Genomic DNA, 20,438 nt, shown 5'->3' with positions numbered 1-20,438 from the left:
GGATTTTCTGTTTGGTGGCCAAATGTTGGAAGACTACCCGTCACATTGGCGGGTAAATATAATCGCAGTATAATTTCTATTTGGCGGTAGTTAGCAGCGAACCGGCGTTCTTGGTGGTTGTGTGTTGCACTTAAATTGGTCCCTGATGTACCCACGGATCTAAAATCGTGCAACACACGGATTAGGGGCGTTCATTGGTTGTTGTTTATGTTCGTTTCATGTTACTTCTGTTTGATTGGCGTAGATTTGTAAGTTGTGGGCGTTAGAGGACAGGCGACAGGAGTCGGGAGGGGAGAGTGAGAGTGTAGCCGCTTTCATACGGAGATCAGCGTGGAAAGAATATCCGTATTTATGTCGCATTTGCTTCTTCATACTGAACCAAAGTTTGCAGCTTTATCCCGTGTGAAAAGGCCTTTATCCCGCAATCATGTGTGCTTTCACATAGCGGTCCGGCTTTACAGGAACCAGCGGCGTGCCGTGGCATGTCAACAGATCGTTCCATCTTTCTATCTGGTGTCTGTCACCAACTTTCCCTGCTCAGATGCGGATAAAATCCGCTCCATACCTTTCATAAAGTGCAGCAAGCCGGCAGATTGGCACAATACCACCGTGAAATAAGGCAGCGTGAAAGCTGCTAATTACAAAAGTTGTTTTTAGCTGGCTAGTCCAGTCAGTGTCTGACACACTGTCAGATCTTCTAATGGTCCTGCTGTCCTCCCCAGAGATTGATCCAAAGGCTGTATAAAAAATGTTGATCCCACAAAACCTGTGATGCCGTGGCACCAGGACTCTGTCAGAACCAGGAGGCCAGAAGAGGGTGATAGTAGAAAGTTAGCAGTCTGATTTGGAGGTTTAAGTTGAATAATAAAGCATGAAAAGAGTGGGCAGTTATGAGGTTTCAATTGAATGATTAAAAAGCATCTTGTAAGTTTATAAAACAATTTACTGTTTTGTCTTAAGTACATTTAATAGTAATAATATAATTTAGCTTCAAATTTCACTCTGGCTTCTTGTTTGTATTTGACATAATACCTTATTATCTCAATTAAAAGGTCAGAAACAAATATATATGTGACGCATAAGGCATTTTATTATTTTGGCCAGTAAAAAATATGTTTGGCCAGTGGATTTTTTCATCTACCAGCTACCTTGGCAGGTGAGCCAAAAAGTTAATTCCCACCCCTGGTGCAAGCTATCAAATCTATCATTGCACATAATGCAGTTTTTAAAATTCTTGGTATTTTAGCATGCCAGAAGGTTATCTGTGGTCTGCAGAAAGGTTTCATAAATAAATGATGAAATCTAACAACAGAAATTTTATTGCATTTTTACTAAGGGAAAAAATGAACCCCATATGTGAACATCAGTGTTGGGCAGTAACTGTAATAATATTACTTTTCTAAGTAACTAAGTAGTGTAACTAATTACTTTTCTAAAACAGTAATGTTATTACTAGTTACTAATGCAAGTGACGCTGCGTTACTCGTTGCTGAACGCACCATCCTTGACATGAATCAACGACTGTGCGGCAGCTCAGCGGCACCGGACTTTATTGTTCATGTCCTCTGATAGCCAAAAACTATAGGAAGAATGGAGAACGAGGGAGAGAGGCGTTCTTTCCACAGCTGTAAGTAGCTACCTACATTATTGGGTCACAGTCTGATGCAAAGAACATTGTCGTCTAGTGTAAACCAGCAAAATTTCTGAGTAACTTGCTCAACACTGGTGAACATCCATGCCCAGGGAGAAACCAATGCTTAAATCCAGTATTTCCACAGACTGTGCCTAGTTTTTCAGCAACAGCATTACAAATATGACCCTGCTGAACTCCTCTTCCCTGCATGCTGTAGAAATACACATCTTAAATCCAAGGCTGGGCATGCCTGCCCTGCCTCATTAAGATCACTAAGATGTCATTAAACTGTCTCTGTTAGGGAGAGGGGTTTAGGGGATGGCCAACTAAAAGTGTGATATGGCCTGATGTGCAATTTCTATTGGGGAACTTTGGCATCAATTACTTTCTGTGACAAAAAACACTGAGCTTGAAACAGTTTTCAAATGAACAGTTTTATATTTTTAACCTTTACGACGCAGCATACAATTATCACCGGGGCAGTTACTACTTTCAAATTTTGCCGTTTTGACTTATTATCATGCATATTCTGAAGAATGTTCACTGGTGACATAAAATGAATTATGTGACAAGACAGAATAGAAAGAGCATTACTTTTGAAAGCACTCAGAAGAGGATGAGACGAGCAGACAGGAGATGAGTCAGCAGAGGTAAAGATTACGTTTTTGGAGCGTTGTGTCCCTAAGAGGCTCACACATTTCTCACTAGACTAATTGTTTCTGATTTTGTACATCCTGCACAATAAAATCCACTAACATCCATTGGTTTTGTTGGCAAAAGGCAAAGGAACATGTGCTCCTAGGAAATCAGTATATGGCCAAGATTCAGTACATGCAACATGTCATGAAGACATTTACCTGTGATTGTGTTAGTATATGGGAGAATACTCATTTGAAGAGGTATGCATGAGACTGACATGACACCTGTCACGAACATGAAAGAGTCTGTATGAATGTATATTTATGATTGTTGTCATTCGGTCAATTATGTCATTTTTAATGCAAAGTTGATATTGTTTGAGATGTCTTTGTTTTGACAACTTGACATTAACCAAGACAACATAACCTTTCATAAATGAGCCTTAGCAGGTCTAATGATCAAACTTAAAGGGGCCATGTTTAGTTTTCAATGGCTTCTAGCGGTGAGGTTTCAGATTGCAACCACTACCTTCCCAAGCATGTGCTCATGTGCATGCTTGAACTAATAATTGAATCAAAACAGAAACTGTCCCACCGGAGACGGCATGATACAAAATGCTGGAAACTCAAGTAAACTACCACTGCAGTGTTACAGTAATATTTTTATCAGCTTGATGTTGAACAAATCAATGGCCATTGCATGTAAACCTTACGTTGATTGCATTCAATAACTAGTTGTGGATCTTTCACAGCTTAATGTCCGTTTAGCTAAAAGTCTTATTAGTCCGAATAACTGCCCGAAAGCGTTACCAAGATGGCTGCCGAGTGGCAGGACTAGCCTGTAGAGGCTTTGGTACGGTTCAGAATCAGTAAGCAAGAGGCAAATCTGACCAGATTTCTTGACATAGGATGCAGAATAGTCAATACTGTCTGGCTGCCTTGTTTTCTGGGAGTATTGTGCCAATATGCCAGCTTGCTGTGCTGTATGAAAGGTACGGAGCTGGTGTTGTTCTGCCTCTGAGCCAGGAACTTTGAAGTAATGTAGCCTGAACATGCCTGTGTGAAATGCCACAGCCTGCATGTTACTGAGTTTATTGCAGAATCTCAGTATGAAAGCGGTTGTGTTTTGGATTTATGTGAACATCCAGGGTGTAGACATTGACATGGTGGAGTCATACAAATACCTGGGGGTTCACATCAACAATAAACTGGACTGGTCCACCAACACAGATGTCCTGTACAAGGACAGGGACAAAGCCGCCTCCATCTGCTGAGGAGGCTGAGGTCCTTCGGTGAGTGCAGGACACTGTTAAAGATGTTCTACAACACTGTGGTGGCATCTGCGATCTTCTACGCAGTCGTCTGATGGGGAGCTGGCAGCACAGAGAGGGACAGGAAAAGACTAAATAAACTGGGGACGCAGAGCAGGTGGGCGGGAAGAGGATGCTAGTCAAGCTGAAGTTCATCAGGGAAAACAGCTCCCACCCCCTGCATGAGACAGTGATGTCTTTAAGCAGCTCCTTCAGCAGCAGACTGCTGCACCCAAAGTGCAAGAGGGAGCGCTAACGCAGGTACTTCATTCCAGCTGCAGTCAGACTTTTTAACTCGGAAGCAACATATTGTGACCATCATATTGCACTACTGTTTAGTATTGTATGCTTTGTCTGCTATACACCAACTGCAATACTCATTACCACTACTGCACTTAATCTAGCACAATCTGTGCAATGTTTAACCCCAGTCCTACCTGTACATACCTGCATCTGTAAATAGCGTACGTATATGCTCCAATTTTAATTATTTAATAGTAACTTAATGTCTATTTTATTTGTCTACTGTTTGCTTCTGTCTTTGGTTTGTTTTTGTACTGGAGTTGATGCAATGAGTGAATTTCCCCATTGTGAACTAGATATGGAGAGAGCAGAAAAGACTGCAAGAAAAGTCCCGGTACACCAAAGAGTAAAATGTACAAATGCTGGTACTGGTGAGTAACATACCACTGCCTAGGCCAATCAAAATTGACGCAACTCGTCTGAAGCTGTAGTCCACCGATGGATTACATTCCGACAAAAATGGTCTTGATATATAATATTTAGTCCAAAATGCATTATATCAATAAATACCCACGGACTGTTGTTGCATCGTTTTATAGTAGCCTAACTACAGTCCGCATGTAAACAAAAAAAACCCAATTGAAACCTCAGTTGACCCAGTAGAAACTTCCATGCCCTATCCACAGCCTACATTAGCCAGTGAGTGTCCACATAGTTGGGAAGTGCCTGTCCCCTTTCTTTCGTGCATACATCAAGCCACTGGCGCTTCACACACACACATATCACTTAACAGTTAAAAAAATATGCAAGAATATTTTCCACAGACATAAATATATATTGTCCTCACAGCGCCGAATAAATATAAGCTAGAGATTTATAGCTAGCAGCTGAACCTGCTGAAGCTGCGGCCTGGAGCCATTAAGAGTTTGAAAATCATGTATAATAATAATAAAAAAAATTAAACTTCATAATGATGGTGACAATATCCTGTTTTGATTCTTCTAAATGCATTCATATAGCGCGACTATTAATGATATTGTACTGAAGTATCAATATGAACATCTCAAACTGCAAAATGACTTCAATGATGCTCTAATTGAAGGATATTTTTCTCTGTATTTAATCATTCAGCTGGAAATGTAATCTTTGGTGTCAAGCACTTGGCCCATGGCACCATGGCATGGCAATTTACAATTCTCGACTTTTCACGACGTCAACTGAATTATTCATGACATTGTTGTAAAATCATTTGACAGTGTAATAACAATTGATGACATTTTAATGGCTAGGCCTAGTCCAAATTGTATCGATGCAGTTATAATGGTCTCATGACAGCCACAGTCACAACCAGCCACATAATGACAGTTCAATGTAATGTTAACGCATAAAGCTAAACACTTTAAGTTTGAAAATTAGAAAAGGTTTGTTTATGACAGGTCATGTTGTATTGGTTAATGTCATGTTGTCAATACAAAGACATCTCAAACAATGTCAACCCTTGCATTAAAAATGACAAAAGTCCAACATTCATAGACATGACAGGTATTGTGTTATTGTTATGACGGTGTCATGACAGACATTCACAGCAGACACAATACAAGCTGTGTTTTTTATATTTAGACTACTATAATCACCCTAGTCTTGATGTGGTGATTCTCTGTCTCTCCTTTCAGCCACATTCCTACTTCCTCAAATTTCCCAATTAACTGACTGCCAGACCCAACTACACACTTCCCTCAACTGCTCTGCCATATTTGTGCTATATTGTTATGTTACTTTTCCATGTATGTCATATCTTGTTCTCTAGCCTTTGTATCCTGTTCATCTGCCGTACCCAAGACCTTTTACCTACCTGTTTTGGACCCTTGCCCTTTATTGGACTCCTTCTCGGATTACTTGCCTGTTTGGACCCTTGTCAGTGCTGAATGTGTGCTACTGAAACCCCCCCCACCAGCAAAAACACGACTTCAACAATATTAACAGCTGACTTTACAGATTGTAAATACTACCTGGGTGAAACACCATCACAACAAACAAAACACTCAAATCACATTATAGAACTGAGTCAACACAGAACAATTAAGGGGCCAGTATACTCCATTAGAAGTGCATGTTGGATGGTTGAACAGCACCTAAAATACTGCAGTCAGAGGCACTAGAACACTATGAAAGCCTTAGAGGAGAGACACTCTGAAAATGTGCCCCCCACTTTTGCCTTCTGACTTGGTTTGACAGCATGTCATGTGAAGTAGTTATTTTCTAGTATCACCCAAACACAGACCATTTTATGTTAGGCTCTACTTATTGCATAGTTTTACATCACTGTCAAAAGTCCAGGTGGTTCTGTTTTTCTGGGAGCTCAGTCTATGGACAATACTGTACATCACCATAAGTAACAGACATTTTGTATTCGAAGGGATATTTAGGGGTTGAATAAAACAATCCAATGGAGATGATACAAATCTAAATACATCATTGTTAAACTTCCTGTCTGACATTTAGAAAATCACTTTGACCAGAACTTTATCAGCAACCAGAGTTAAGGATTAAATGTGTCAGATTAGTTGTCAACTTAATGACCACTGACCAAATGGCCGATGACAGTTTCTGTGTGTTGACTTCCTGTCACTCTTCCTGTCCTCACTGTAGATGAGGTGTGCACTCCGGACTGGGACGGTCTAATTTGTTGGCCCCGTGGCTCCCCTGGGCTGGTTACCAAGGTTCCCTGCCCGTCTTACATCTATGACTTCAATCACAAAGGTTATATGCAAAGATTTTATTTGTTTTTTTCATAATGTACCATCACCAACACTGGCAGCTAGAAGATTGCAACAAACTTTAAATGTAGAGATAAATTCAGGCTGTTGATATCAATTTTTTGTTTGTATTAGTACATTTTAAAGCATCATCTACATATTTTGCTAAACGGCCAAAGGTCTTAGGCACATACATATGTGTTTTCAATCATTCTGGCTGATTGGACTAATCAAATAGGCCTTATTCACAGCAAACATTTTGACTTGTCATAGGTAAAGAACAGGTGTTACTAATAACAGTAATGATAGATCTGTTTAAGTGTCTCTGTAAGCCATGGCAGTGTGATAGCGTGCAGAATACCAGGACCCTGAAACTGGATTAATAATTAACTTTATTTATTACTTGACTTGTCTAAGGCTACGTTCAGACTGCAGGCCTTAATGTTCAAATCCGATTTCTTTTCACAGATACGATTTCTTTGTCTGACAGTTCACATTATTGCTTAAATGTGGCCCATGTCAGACTCCAGTGACCCGCAGTGAAGCGCAGAAGAATTACACGTTCACATTCAGCACCCTGTTTTACAGAAGTAAACAAGGAGCCACGGAGGCTAGCTCCGGTTAGCTCATACATAACCCTCCTAATTTTCACAAGAGACTCATGTTTTTCATTGTCCTCTCATGGGTCACATTTCTCCCGAATTATGACAAGTGTTCACAACTTTCTGTCCTATTCATTATGGTTTCAACTGCCCAACTCACTAACGTTACAGTCTCTCTCTCTCTCTCCACTGTGTCCGCACGGACACAAGTAACATCCACATAACTCAGAAGAGAGATTGCGGTCTGGTGGATTTCAGGTGTAAGAAAGGGAATTTGTGAGCAGATGATAGAAAGGTAGAGAAGAAAAACAGCCACGTGTCTATAATGGCTTTTTGTGAAGCTTTTTAAATCGCGTGTCCGTTTAAAGCAGAACTGTGACAACAGACAAGTCTCGTCAATTCTGGCCTTAGTTTCCAGACTGAGGTCACATTTAAAAAGATCCACAAATGAAAGTGGCCCAAAATTCAAAACTGGAAAAGATCTGATTCCATGGGACTTGGCCTGTTCACATTGTTATAAAAAGATCAGATCTGAGTCACATATGAGCGAAAAAATCGGATTTATGTCACTTTGGCCTGCAGTCTGAACGTAGCCAAAATGTCCCTAACAGGGTAAGCTATCGTAGCTAAGGGGAGTCAGGAAGATGTTAATCAAGTACTGTCTGTACTCACCCTCACAGTCCTCAAAAGAGGTAGCCAAAAGAATTTAATTGGAGAAAAGGTCATATTGTGATTATTGTGACCAATATTGTGATTTGCGATTTGATTATAATGGAACAAATGGTACTATGAGTGTACTTGCTTACCTATCAAGGAATGCGCAAAATACTGACTTTTGACGTTTTTACCACTAGTTGAATGTTATATCTAGTTACAGCTGTTTCATGTGCAGGAAAATGGCTCTACATTGGTCTCTTTGTCTGTTCAACACTGTAAAGTTTGCTATAGCACGTCAAACTTTTTTTAATGTCCCGCCCCATCCAGGCTGTGATTGGTCGGTTGACGAAAAGTGAAACTGACCAGCACGTTGGCTTTATGAAAAGTTGAAAATGTTGAACAACTAAAGGCACCGATACAGCTAACGTTAAATGGCCAGCGAGCCAAACCCAAACCTTCTTTATCTTCTAGTTTTTGTCTGTCTCACTTCCGCTGACGACAACACGTCTCTGTCACAGAGCGACCGGAACACTGCCATTTCTCTCGGTGCTCTGGTGGCAAGTCTGACTATGTTTTGAATGATTACAGGGCGGGGGGTTATGGTAGGTTGTTGTCTTAAAAGTTACTTGCACACTCTTCATAAATCATTTTTCTCATTGCACGTAGGCTTATCTGTTTTTGCAGGTAGGCTACAAACGACAGCTCGGTGTGGTGGAAGAAAGGTCACACACACATTTTCTGTTTTATTAGATCACATACTTTTTGTGGTTGTGTAATCGCACATGACAACATTGTAATTGCGATTAATAATTAATCGTGCAGCCCTAAATTGAATACATCTGTGTAGGTTTACTATGGGAGTGCAAGGCCTTTAACATATCAAGGCTGGTAGAACTTTTACTTTACTCGGCTGGGACCCAAAATCCATAAGATCCACTGGCATGAAATGCTTTAATCATGTAAAACATTTTAATTCAAAAGTGATGTAAATGTCCAAAATCATGTGATAGTATGTGTTTCCAGGACATGCTTACAGGAAGTGTGATGTCAACGGTTCCTGGGTGTTTGTGGACCACTGGAACAAAACATGGGCCAACTACTCAGAGTGTCTGCGCTTCCTTCAGCCAACTGATGAAGAAGAGAGAGTAAGAGTACGACTTTAAAAATCTGATATATGAGCAGCTGATTTGGTTGATTGGCTAATCCAGTGTAATTCACATACAACATGAGACTTGTAAACATACAAATTGTTAGCACATGTAGCAGTCAAAGCAGTCAGTCCCACAGGCATGCAAACGTGGAGGCTGACAATTTACATATTTAGCAGACAGAGTGCATCATTAGTATTCATTTGAAGTCGTGTTTCTGGCCACTTGGCAAATGTAAGTCACTCTCTTTAGCTCTCTTTTTGGTCTCGACCAACTCCAGAGGGAAATATCTGCTAAATACTATAATAATAATAATAATAATAATAATAATGTTAGGTTTCCTGCTGTTCGGTGCTCTGCAGCTGGTGTATAGTTGGTTTATCAGGGCTTTTCCTTAACTGAAAACAGCTTCCTGCTTGGGATAGTAATATGATCCATTGCTTATCAAAACGAGACTTGAGACTTAAGACATGAGCCAGACTTGAGTCAAGAGTATGGAGGAGTAGCTGAAGTGGATACTAATCCCAGTTTGCAGTCTTTTAATTTTGATCTAAGGAGACCATGTGCCTCTTGAGACACATGTATCACAAGCATCCACCATGTAACTTTCTTCAGTTTAGAAAAAGGATGTTTGAGATAAAAACACAGCAGCAATGACTAATGGAAATACTACAGTGTTCCTAATAGACTGAAGCTTACTTAAGTCCACCTTGAAACATTACCTACATACTGTATAATTACGTATGCACATAAACATACATACAAAGCTTTGATTCACCATTTGTTTCCAACACAAAAGTGTGTGTTTAGTGTTCAGCCACTGAGTCAGTCTGTGTTTACATTGTTGACCCAAACACAGGACGCGGATGTAAGGTGAAGTTAAAAAGGGTTTATTAAAAAAAATTGCAGGGGAAGAGATGGAATAGAGAGGTTAGATGGCTGGTGATGGCAGAGGGTTGAGGAGCGTGGGTGGATGGGGTGAGCAGGCTGGAATTACGCGAGGGTATCCGACAGGGAAGGCAGGCAGATGAGGAGTATAGTTAGCAACAGGCCCAGGAGTAAGCACCAACAATAAATCACAAACTAGAGAATGCTGGACACTCTTGAGCTAGACTGTAGCAGAGGCAATGATCTGGCATGATCTGGAAGTTGAGCCACAAAAGATGTGCTGATGGACTGCCGCTATGTGACCGAGAGGTGACGAGCTGATAGCTGACAGGTGTGCGGGAGGAGCTGATCCAGGAGGGGAGACCACACCCAAACACAGAGGGCGTCCGAAAACTGCTTGCTACTCCCTCTCCCTAACTACTTCCACTCTGTTTGCGCGTTCATGCGGAAGGTCTGCCACATTGAGTGCCACCTGAAACCAATGAGGGCAGAGTGGTAGTGGGTTGTTAAACCCTCCAATGCCGAGTGAGCGCCGATGCCGGCTTGTTGAAGGTGTGTAACACCCTTTGCTGCACGATCGGGGACCTTTCTTTCAATGGGAGTTCCATGTGACTTCGCCAGGTTAACATGTAGGATTTTTAAATTTCGAAACTACACTAACAATTCATATCACCATTCGCAGGTAAACAACATTGTGTTTAATAAAAAATGTTCTTGTCTGATAGGCAATTGAATTGTATTCATCTTATATGAAAATCTTCAGCCAAAATAAAATAGCCTACAGTAAACAACAGAATAATAGAACATGACACAACGGGATACACAGGGGGATCACATAACAAGCAACAAAGGCATTAAAGAAAAATAGTTAGCCTAAGTCTTGTTACATTTTAACTGCTTCAATATAATGTATGATTTATAGGCTATTGAAATGTTGTATTTGTGGATGTAATATTTTTCATATAGGCTAAGATAAAGAGGTTCAAATATATAGGCTTTTCTTTTACAATGAATATCAATCTTTTTTAATAAAAGAATAAAATATTTCTCTTTCGTAAACATCTAAAGTCATGTTCTTAAAGAAATATTCGACACAAACACAAAATGAATGACAAATGCTATCGCAAAAAACACATTTTTCCTCAACATCAATCCTGAATCTTAATACAACTGTTGTTTATTTGATAAACATATTGTAGCAGTGAGTGCATCGGTAATGTCAAATCCTATTTACGCTGGAGGGAGAGGGTAGTTTGTCCGAAATTTGGCCGCTGTATTTAAACCCTATGTGGGTTAGGGAGCTCGATTTGGCTGTGAGGGTGACTCCAACCAGAGTTCACTCCATGTCGGAGTGGAAGTGACGAGGGTCAGAGACAGACAGGGGAGTACTGGGAACACAGGGAAGGGGAAAACACAAGACAACACTGGAGGCCACGACTAATTAATTGGCATGCTCAGCATTTAGATTCTTAAAAAACTTTATGACATGGAAATTTCAATCACAAAACTTCAGACTTGGCTTGGACTTGCCTCTGTTGTTTATTTAGAAATATCCATCACTGTGGCTTTAACTTTACCTATCAGATAGCTGTATTTTGTATGCTCACAAAATATGACTCTCTTACTACTACTACTTTTATTGAGTAAGCAAACGCATTGCCTCAGCGACTATTAGTCATCTGTTTTATGAAAATGAAAATATTGCCAGGGAGAGAGACATATTTTGTTCATGGTGACATCTGAATCATCTGGCTCCTCTGAGTCTGACCAATGCTTGAAATAGGTCCAAACGTCTGATGTTGTGTTCAGTTGATAAACATTTGTTTGTCCTTCATCTGTCAGAGATTAGACTGCTACATACACATTCATGGCTGCCTGCTCTGTTTTGATAAGCTTTAAACAAAACACACTTAAATAGAAAGAGCTCTGGGAATGGGATTCTGATCAATTATTTAATCTGGCATGTCACTATCAACTTTAATATTCACTGCACCGGTTATTCCTATTTCCTTTTAAAGTGCAAAATGATTTAACCCCTAAAGCATCATGAAGGCTCATTGTTGAGACTGTGTTTCATCTTGATGAGTGGACTGAATAGCAAATTTTTCTCTCTTATGTTTGCAGCAAGACTTCTTTGAGCGGCTGTATATCATGTATACCATTGGCTACGCTGTGTCCTTCAGCTCTCTGCTAGTGGCCATCTTCATCATTGGATACTTCAGGTACGAGAGGATTTCCTAATACTTAAATGCTGTATTCTTTTTGTTAGAAACTGCAGTCAGTGGAATAACTGCAGGAGGTGGTCCTCTTCATCTTCACATCACCACCATATATTGGAAAAAAAAAAAAAAAACGTAGCTGCAAACTGGCAGTGGTTTGATTTTAACCAATTGTTTTACTTGGCTAACCCTAACCAAACTGTGTGACCTGTGTTTATTTGCCAAAACACAACCTTTCCGAAACCTAAACCATGCTGTACCTGCCATGCACAGTATTAAAAGCAAGATCCTGTTTGATATATGATGGAAACAAACAGTTTTTTTACATTTAGACTTTAAAAGCAACAAGTCTATTGCTTCGTCTTTAAGAAACTTGATCCAAAATTGTCTTTTAGTAGAAGTATTCATCGTACAGTCTGTACAGCAGTGGTTGGCAATAACAGATCTCAGTCATGACAGTTACTCACATAACCACTTCCTCTTAAGTGCAAGGACGTCTTTTGCAGCAATGCTTCATGTCGAGTTTATTAAGAGCTTTTACTTTGAAGAGTTCTGAAGGACATTCAAGAGAGTCTCTGGCCTGCTTGACACACCTCTGAAAAAGCTGTCAGTAAACGTGTTATTGGATTCCCCTGAATTTCTTCAGGGAAATGAAAATAAGCGTCCACAGGTTTATGAATGCGGATCAAACGCCGGGACTCAAACACACTACAGTACATGCTTTATGTGAGCATGTGCAAAAGTGTCCTTTCATTCAATTTGTTTAACAAGGGAGAAAAAAATATCTTGGTTTGACTTGGTTTGAGTTTGTTCTGGCACGCCATATAACGGCTTGGAAAATTTGGCCCGATGCCAGACTTATTTGCCGACCACTGCTGTGCAGTATGTAGTGTGCATCGCATTTAAAGTTTCAAAAACTAGTTAAAAATCACCACATTTTAGGCTGACTTTACTAAAAGGTTCAGTGTGTAAGATTTAGTGGCACCTAGTGGTGAGGGTTGTGAATTGCAATCATCTACTTACCCCTACCCTTTCACAGAGCGTAGGACAGCTACGGTGGCTGACACAGCACAAAAGTTGTCTCTTCTAAGACAGCAGAGAGTGGCCAGTCAAGAAATGAGGTTTCTTTAGCTATATTTATTATGAAATTATATTTACTTAATTATACAGTAAAACAATGTTTTATTGTGACTTGGCCACTGACAGGTAACAGAAAATGTAAGCTAAGAGTGTGAAACACTGTTTCTGCACCACAGTCCATTATAAACCACACATAAGATAAAATTTATACAGACATTGACAAGGGAAACATGTTAATTCTCTCTGCGATTGTGGACCATCGTCAAAACTGCCCGCCAATATCTGGCCCGCTGCCAGATTATGGTGCTTTGATAGATAAAAAATATAAATAAATAAATACTTTGATAGCGTTGCTGAAATATGTCTCAGTTATGACAGTAACAGTTACTCCGATAATCACTTCTTCTTTAGTGGTTTTGCCTACAAAATAAAATCGCAAGGAGCTTGTTTACTGTAATGCTGTGTTTGGAGTTGAACTGAGCTTTTACTTTTTTTAAAAATTCTGAATGACTTTAAAAGAGTCTGCCTGCTTGACACACCTCTGAAAGAGCCATCAGAGAATGTGATTTCCCTAAATGTCCTCTGCCTGGAGATCCTGGGGAAATGCAAAAGCATCCGCAGGTTGATGGATGTGGATCAAACACTGAAACACAAACAGTGCAGCACATGCCGTGATCTGAGAAACATTCGCTGCAAAATCCATTTGTTGAAGAGAGAGAAAAATAAAAAGATCCTGAGGTAGGAATGAACTAACGACCCCAGGGTGTGAGTGCTGCATTTTACCAACTGAGCTAACCAAACACCATGTTAAAAAGAGTCAATATTATGTCTTATATTCTCACCCACCATCTAATGGTTGAAAATATTTCTTTGATGATAACTTATTTGCCAACCCCTGCAGTATATTATTACTACCTCTTCTTCTTCTAACGTACGTATTCAACTTAGTGATGAGCGTCTACACACTCTTGAATTCTACCAGAAGTAGAACAAGAAGAACATAGTGATGAAACGTGCTCTGTAGAGCTGTTTGCCCATTTTCAGCTACTGTAGAAACATGATGACGCAACGTGGCGACGTCCATGTAAGGGGGGACCCGCGGTTATGTAGATATAAATGGCTCTTTCTAAGGTAATAAAAACATGACGGTTTATAATGTAAGGTCTTTATACACCACTGAAAACATAGTAAGGGATATTATATTGCATTTCTTAATTTCTTTAAGTCCAATTGCTAGGACGGCAATACTTAGCATAGCATGATGGACATGTAAATAACGCAACTGGTATTACCATATTAGATGAACACCTTAACTGAACTTGAAGTGTGGTCGAGTGCACAATGGAAGTTGGACATGCACAAAAATGAACCCAATCAATAAATAATGGAACCACGTCCTGCATTAAAATTACCTTATTTGCCAAGCCTTGGAACTTGAGTTACTAATTCTTGTTGCTGCTGATAAAAGTTCTACATGTCTGGCGGAACAAAAAGGTTTCTCAAATTATATGCTCACTAAAGCTTCCCTGGCAAGTTGACATACTAGATTTAACCAGCTCATTAATGAACTTTTGATTGACAAGTTTGCCCATGTTTTGAGTTACAATCTGTGAATTTGACCACAGGCATCAGGAAATGACAATGCCAGAATTAAAGTTATGGAAAACTAGGGAAGTGTTGGTGACATTGTTATTGGCAAACCAGATAATTACAGATAAACTTACAGAAAATTACAGATAACTCACTATGCATTAAATAGTTAATAAACCTGAATGTATAGTCGCTAACGCTTCATTTCACGGATCCATAATCCTTAATAATTTCCTAAGAGGTTTCCTGGAAAGAAGAATGTAATTTTGTGCTAATCACATACAGTTTTCAATTGGTTCACTTCCAGATAATTAATTCCAATGAATTGCTAGTGTAATCCAGAGTCTTTTAGGCAGTGAGTGGACAGCAGGTCAGAAGGACATTCAGTTCTATGATATTGGCCAAAAGTAAAGCATATAATTCAAAATATATGGAGAATAAAATTTTCACTATAATTGAATAATGAATTAACATTTACTTCGATTTGAATAGAGCTTTTCATTCAAAGAAATTCATATGTCCCTTCCAATTAGTGCCAAATGACATAGATCTTTCCTTTCCTTTCCTCTTTGCCTTGGATTCAGAGCTTTAGCTTTAGTACTGCAATTGACGGGGTTAGTAGAGTCTGTATTGAGCATGTTTAATTTACTTTTAAATTATATATTCTTATTTCAGTTTTGATTTAAATGTTTTATTTAACTTTTGAGATTCATAAAACTATTTAAAAATAAAAGCTTTGATAAAAGGAAAGCATTACCTCCCTCCACTTGCACCTAAGAGAGAGGCAAGTAAATAGAAGACAATTTCTCTTCATGCACCACAAACAGCCTCCTTGGTGGAACAAAGTAATTGTTTGAATTTTAAATTAAACCTTTAATCTTACACTGGCAAGGCTCTCTCTCTAGGTTTATTGTGGCACAGTTGACAGCCTGTGTGGCTGGTCTTAAGAGGCCAGCCTGTGTGGCTGCCAGTGTTGGAGCAGTAGCGTATCTACAAGTAGCGCTGTTACTAGTTTAACTACATTTCTCAGTAGCGTGGTGGTAGCGTCGCTGTTTTCTAGATCAAATAGCTTTTCTGTAAGGAAGCTCTTTTATTGACCAAGTAGCGCGGTAACGTCCACACACACTTCCCAAGCATTTCTGAAGGATCAGTAAGTGACGCCTACGCCACACACGGACCTGTATGTGCAGCCGGCGAAAGCACTTCCGTGTGACAGTGACATCACGTGCTGATCCTCGGGCTGATGTCTGCGACTTTGCTGCAGGGGAATAAAGACACGCGAGTTTACTTTCTATTGTGAAAGTTATTATAACACCTCTTGTGAGAAGGATCAGGGCCTGGCCACTTCTTCCTCTAGTGAGGAGGAAACTTTGATATGTAGTGGCAGAAACTTGTTTCCATGAGATGAGAGATTTCTCTCTCTCTCTCTTTCTCTCAGGCCTATTGCCATGAATGTTCAGGTAAACAATGTTGCCAGAGCACAAATTCACATATAATCAATAAAAAAGATATAAAAAGGAACAATTATTAAAATAACAAACAATATTAATGAGAATAATGTGACAACAATCTGTTTATTGCATGAGGAAATACATTTAGCTACAATGATATAGGAGAGGAGAGTTTCTGTGTGTCTGATTTAGCTCTCTTTCGCACACACTGTTTGGAGCAGGTTTTTAGTCTTTCTTCTATTGTTGCTGTGGAAAGAAGTTGGTTCAGTATAATCAAGGCCTATACTGTGTGTGTGTGTGTGTGTATATATATATATATATATATATATATATGACCTAACTATAAAATATTAGTTGCTGTAGCTTAGCTTGCTACATTTCATTGGAGGGTAGCTTCTGTCTAGTGAAGCTTCATTAATGTAGAGTAGCTAGTAGCTTAGCTCACTACATTTTCCAAGTAGCTTGCCCAACACGATGGCGGTGATTTGGAGAAGCAGTGGTTGAGCTGCGTGTGGAGCTTTGTACTTGGGACTAGTGGAGCTGTGGGCTCGCATACTCTCTTGGAAAAGGGAGGGTGTTAAGTGTGTTATTTAAGTTTCTAGTTTAGTGTTTTAAGTTAGAACCTATATCTCCTCTTTTTGTTAAGTAGCCTAAGTGGTGGTGTGAGAACCAGTGAAGAACTGTACACTTGTCCTGAGTGACAGCTAATAACATGAAACATGGATTTTCAGCAAAAAATTAAAACAGCGTTTCTGCATAACCACATCTGATGATGTAAACTGACCGTCAATCATCAATTGATAACACAATTATACCTATCTTAAACAAATTCTTATAAGCATCTCCCTTGTCATGCCATAGTGCGAGCAAAAGGTGTTGACCACAGATAAGGACTGTACATTGTACAACAACAAGGTAGCAACAACCGAAGGTACAGCTATGAAGAGGCTAATGGCTGTGAATTGAGATTACGAGAAACTCATTTTGAGGCAATTCCAACTCCTTTACTGGGCCACGGCAGTGTTTTTAAAGGCATCTCTCCCACCTTCCATGAAAAAGTAATCCATCACAGTGAACACAGTGTTTCCGTTAATGAGGTGTCCCCTGATGAGTGCTCATTGTGAAAAGAACCACCCTCCTGTTTTGCATACCAACGTCTTCACAATGAGAGTAGGCTGCAGGATGTGATGAGGAGAGATGGAAGTAGGAAGCCAAGCTTGTCAACAACAGCTAACTTTACACCCCGGAAAGCTCCCAAGGTGGTCAGACCTGCATGCTTTAAATAGGAAACTTCAAACAGAGCTCATTTTCGAGCTGCGGTTAAAATTTCAAAGAGCCATCAAGATGCCTTTTGACAAACACAGGTCTTATGACGGCTGTGTGTGTGACTTCAAAAAAGCAGCTCACAGATCTTTGATTCTGGCTCTTTCTGCTCTCCCGGCCTCTGTTGCTTCTTTTTAAAGAGACACTGTCCAAAGTGTCTCTGCATTCTGCACATTAACCTTATTAAACCAAAGTCAACAATTAGCTTATTACAGTGCTGAGCAACTTATGAGATATCCAGGATACCTAATGAATCTATGCAAGTCATAGAAATGGATTATAATACACACTAGAAAGGTTTAAATATTTACATCACTTGACACAAATATAGCTGCCACACAGTGCTCTCTGCAATAATTAAATAATTCATGAGAGCCAGTTAAGGGTGAAACAACCATATAACTTTAGTTTGAGTCAGACAAGCAAACCATCCTTGACTGTGGAGTAAATTACCTACTTAAACACTGTCACTGTCTTCAACACTGTAGATGATGACACTGTCGCTCATTAAACAGGAGGTTTCAAGGATATTTCATAGTAATTATAAGCAGCAACAGTAATGCTGATACTGATCTGAATGAAAATTTAAAATATATGTATACATCCGGCGCAGGGGAGCACCAACAACTGCCAACCACAGCTACAATTTCTGAATCTTCTGCAGTCACTGAAAACAACAAAACACACTTCAGATCAAAGAAGTAAATTTATGTAGAAGTGCTGTGTTGGCTACTATTGCAAGAATAACTACTGTATATATCACTGCCTGAGAGCCCAGTGCTCCCAGGCCCTTATAGCTGTAATGAAGTGGGTTACATAGTCCCTGACAGCTTTTTGGTCACCACTAGAGTCAGCAAAAGCAGTGCAAGTGCAGAAAAGTAAGTGAAGAAAGAAGTGAGTTTGTGGCCCTGAGATTTAAACTAAATCTCTTATGTCATGTTGCTTGCTAAGGTGATGATTTGCAGGACAGGCTTGTGCTGCATCGACAGATTCACCTCTCTCGGTGGAACTACAGAGTGTTGTTGTACAAACTGGTGTTATGCAGTCAGACTGACAGTGTTACAATCAGTGCACGTCTCATCAAGACATCCCATCTAAAGGCATTGTTTTTTCTTTCATCTCTTCCCAGCAGTGCCTGAGGGCTAGCCTTGGACTTGTTCTCAAACAAAGATGTTTTTACTTTTACCTTCATGCCAACCTGAGCTTAAATCAATGTGATTTGTGTGATTTGAACTCTTTGTTTGTAGCCCTAAGACTTAATGTCTATGTCTTTGTTATTGTGCTCTTGAATGAATAACTCATTCATAACAGTGAACACTGTTTGTTTTCATGGCAGGCGTCTTCACTGCACCAGAAACTACATCCACATGCACCTGTTTGTTTCCTTCATGTTACGGGCAGTCAGCATCTTTGTGAAGGACAGCGTCGTCCATTCAAGCGCTGGATTGCAGGACTTTGATTCTGCCCTGTTGGACAACTTAAAAACAGTTAGCATGGCACCACTGGACAAATCTCAGTATGTAAGTACCAGTTTTTTATTACTCCCATGGCAACTATATCTTTGGCTATTAGACCTAATATAAGAGTAAAGTGGTAAGTGATTTGAGAGCTCTGGCCATAGACACAGGCCGTAGAATGTTTTAGTAGGATTGATTCACTGCGGGGCTGTAAGCCTTTAAAATTAGTCATCATACTTGTAAGACCGTCATTCAAACCAAATAAAGTTCTGGCTATATTCTTAAATTGCACATGGTTGGTGTGTGTAGATATAATGCAGTGGTTCTCAAGTTTTTTTTTTTTTTCCCAGAAAAAGTTAATGCCCCTCCACCCCAGCAAAAATCATTTTTATCAATCTTTAGTAATACAGGCGATTGAAATAAACAAGATTCAGGTTAGCAAAATAGCCTAACTTCAGAGCATGTTTGTTTATGTCACCACATGAATGACATCCACAACTCCCCTTAAGTGGTTCTACGCCTGCCCCCCGGTTTGAGAACCACTGATATAATGGCACATCTATTGCATTGCTTGTCTTCACAAAACTTGGTGAAAGAACTCTGTTATTATTTAAGAATTATTGTTCTGCAGTTTTCTCAGAAATGTTCAACAACGTGGAAAGACAAATTACAGTTACAGGAAAGGATGATAGTTTTACACTTTTAATTTCCTGGCCCCTTTTGTTTACTTTTACCAAACAGCGTATCTGGTTATTGGAAAAAAATGGTAAATATATCAATATAATGAAACCAGACTTTGTCCATTATTTTACATATGCTGCCTTTATCAGTGACTGCTGACCCCCTGAAAACACATACCTGGTAAAAACAACATGGTCAAGTGACATTTGCAGACTTTACAAGTTGATGAGGCCTGATGAATGTTCCATAAAACAACTGTCAGGTGTGTAATGCAAATTCCAACAACAAGAAAATGCATTTCAAGAGACCTTTTGACTTGGGACAGCATATCTGTTACCAGATTTTGTTCCCCATATTTTACATTAGAAAAGGTTTAGGAACTCAAATTAATCGATGTAATCAAATTATTTTTTTAACTAGTTAGTTATTGGAGGTAGTGGTGAATATCCAGGTCGGTTTGGTGGGCTAAGTCAAAAGCCCAGGGGTGTTTTTCAATTTAAACATGTTTGTGCAATTAAAGCTCACGAACATGTCTGTATATGGGTTTTAAAGTGCTACAGATCACATTTTGGACAGGACAAGGACCATTTCAAAATATGGTTAATCAGTCACCCATGGGTTTGAATTGTTAATATACATGTATTTATTTTCTCATTGATTCCACTTGCTTGTTGATAGCCCTATTGTTAAAATGAAGCTTAATTTTCTCTAAATGAGTCTATAATTCTTATAAATAATACTTGGCCGTCTGTACTCGTGATT

At 39.5% G+C, this 20,438-nt stretch overlaps 1 protein-coding gene across 2 annotated transcripts in view; it reads left to right on the top strand.

Annotated features, from left to right (window-relative positions):
* The window catches only part of pth2ra (parathyroid hormone 2 receptor a), a 66,134-nt gene that overhangs the window by 9,935 nt on the left and 35,761 nt on the right, over positions 1-20,438 (top strand). The window contains exons 3-5 of one of the 2 annotated variants that reach the window (XM_046055025.1): positions 8,863-8,984; positions 12,000-12,097; positions 18,875-19,058. In XM_046055025.1, coding sequence (XP_045910981.1) covers positions 8,863-8,984; positions 12,000-12,097; positions 18,875-19,058 — 404 coding nt within the window. Of the gene's footprint in view, positions 1-8,862; positions 8,985-10,428; positions 10,558-11,999; positions 12,098-18,874; positions 19,059-20,438 lie in introns of those variants that run through there. The other variant, XM_046055026.1, reaches the window with a different exon arrangement.

The sequence above is a fragment of the Micropterus dolomieu genome, linkage group LG07 (genome assembly GCF_021292245.1).
Source record: "Micropterus dolomieu isolate WLL.071019.BEF.003 ecotype Adirondacks linkage group LG07, ASM2129224v1, whole genome shotgun sequence".
NCBI classification, from domain to species: Eukaryota; Metazoa; Chordata; class Actinopteri; order Centrarchiformes; family Centrarchidae; genus Micropterus; species Micropterus dolomieu.
This window is presented reverse-complemented; position numbering and strand designations above follow the sequence as displayed.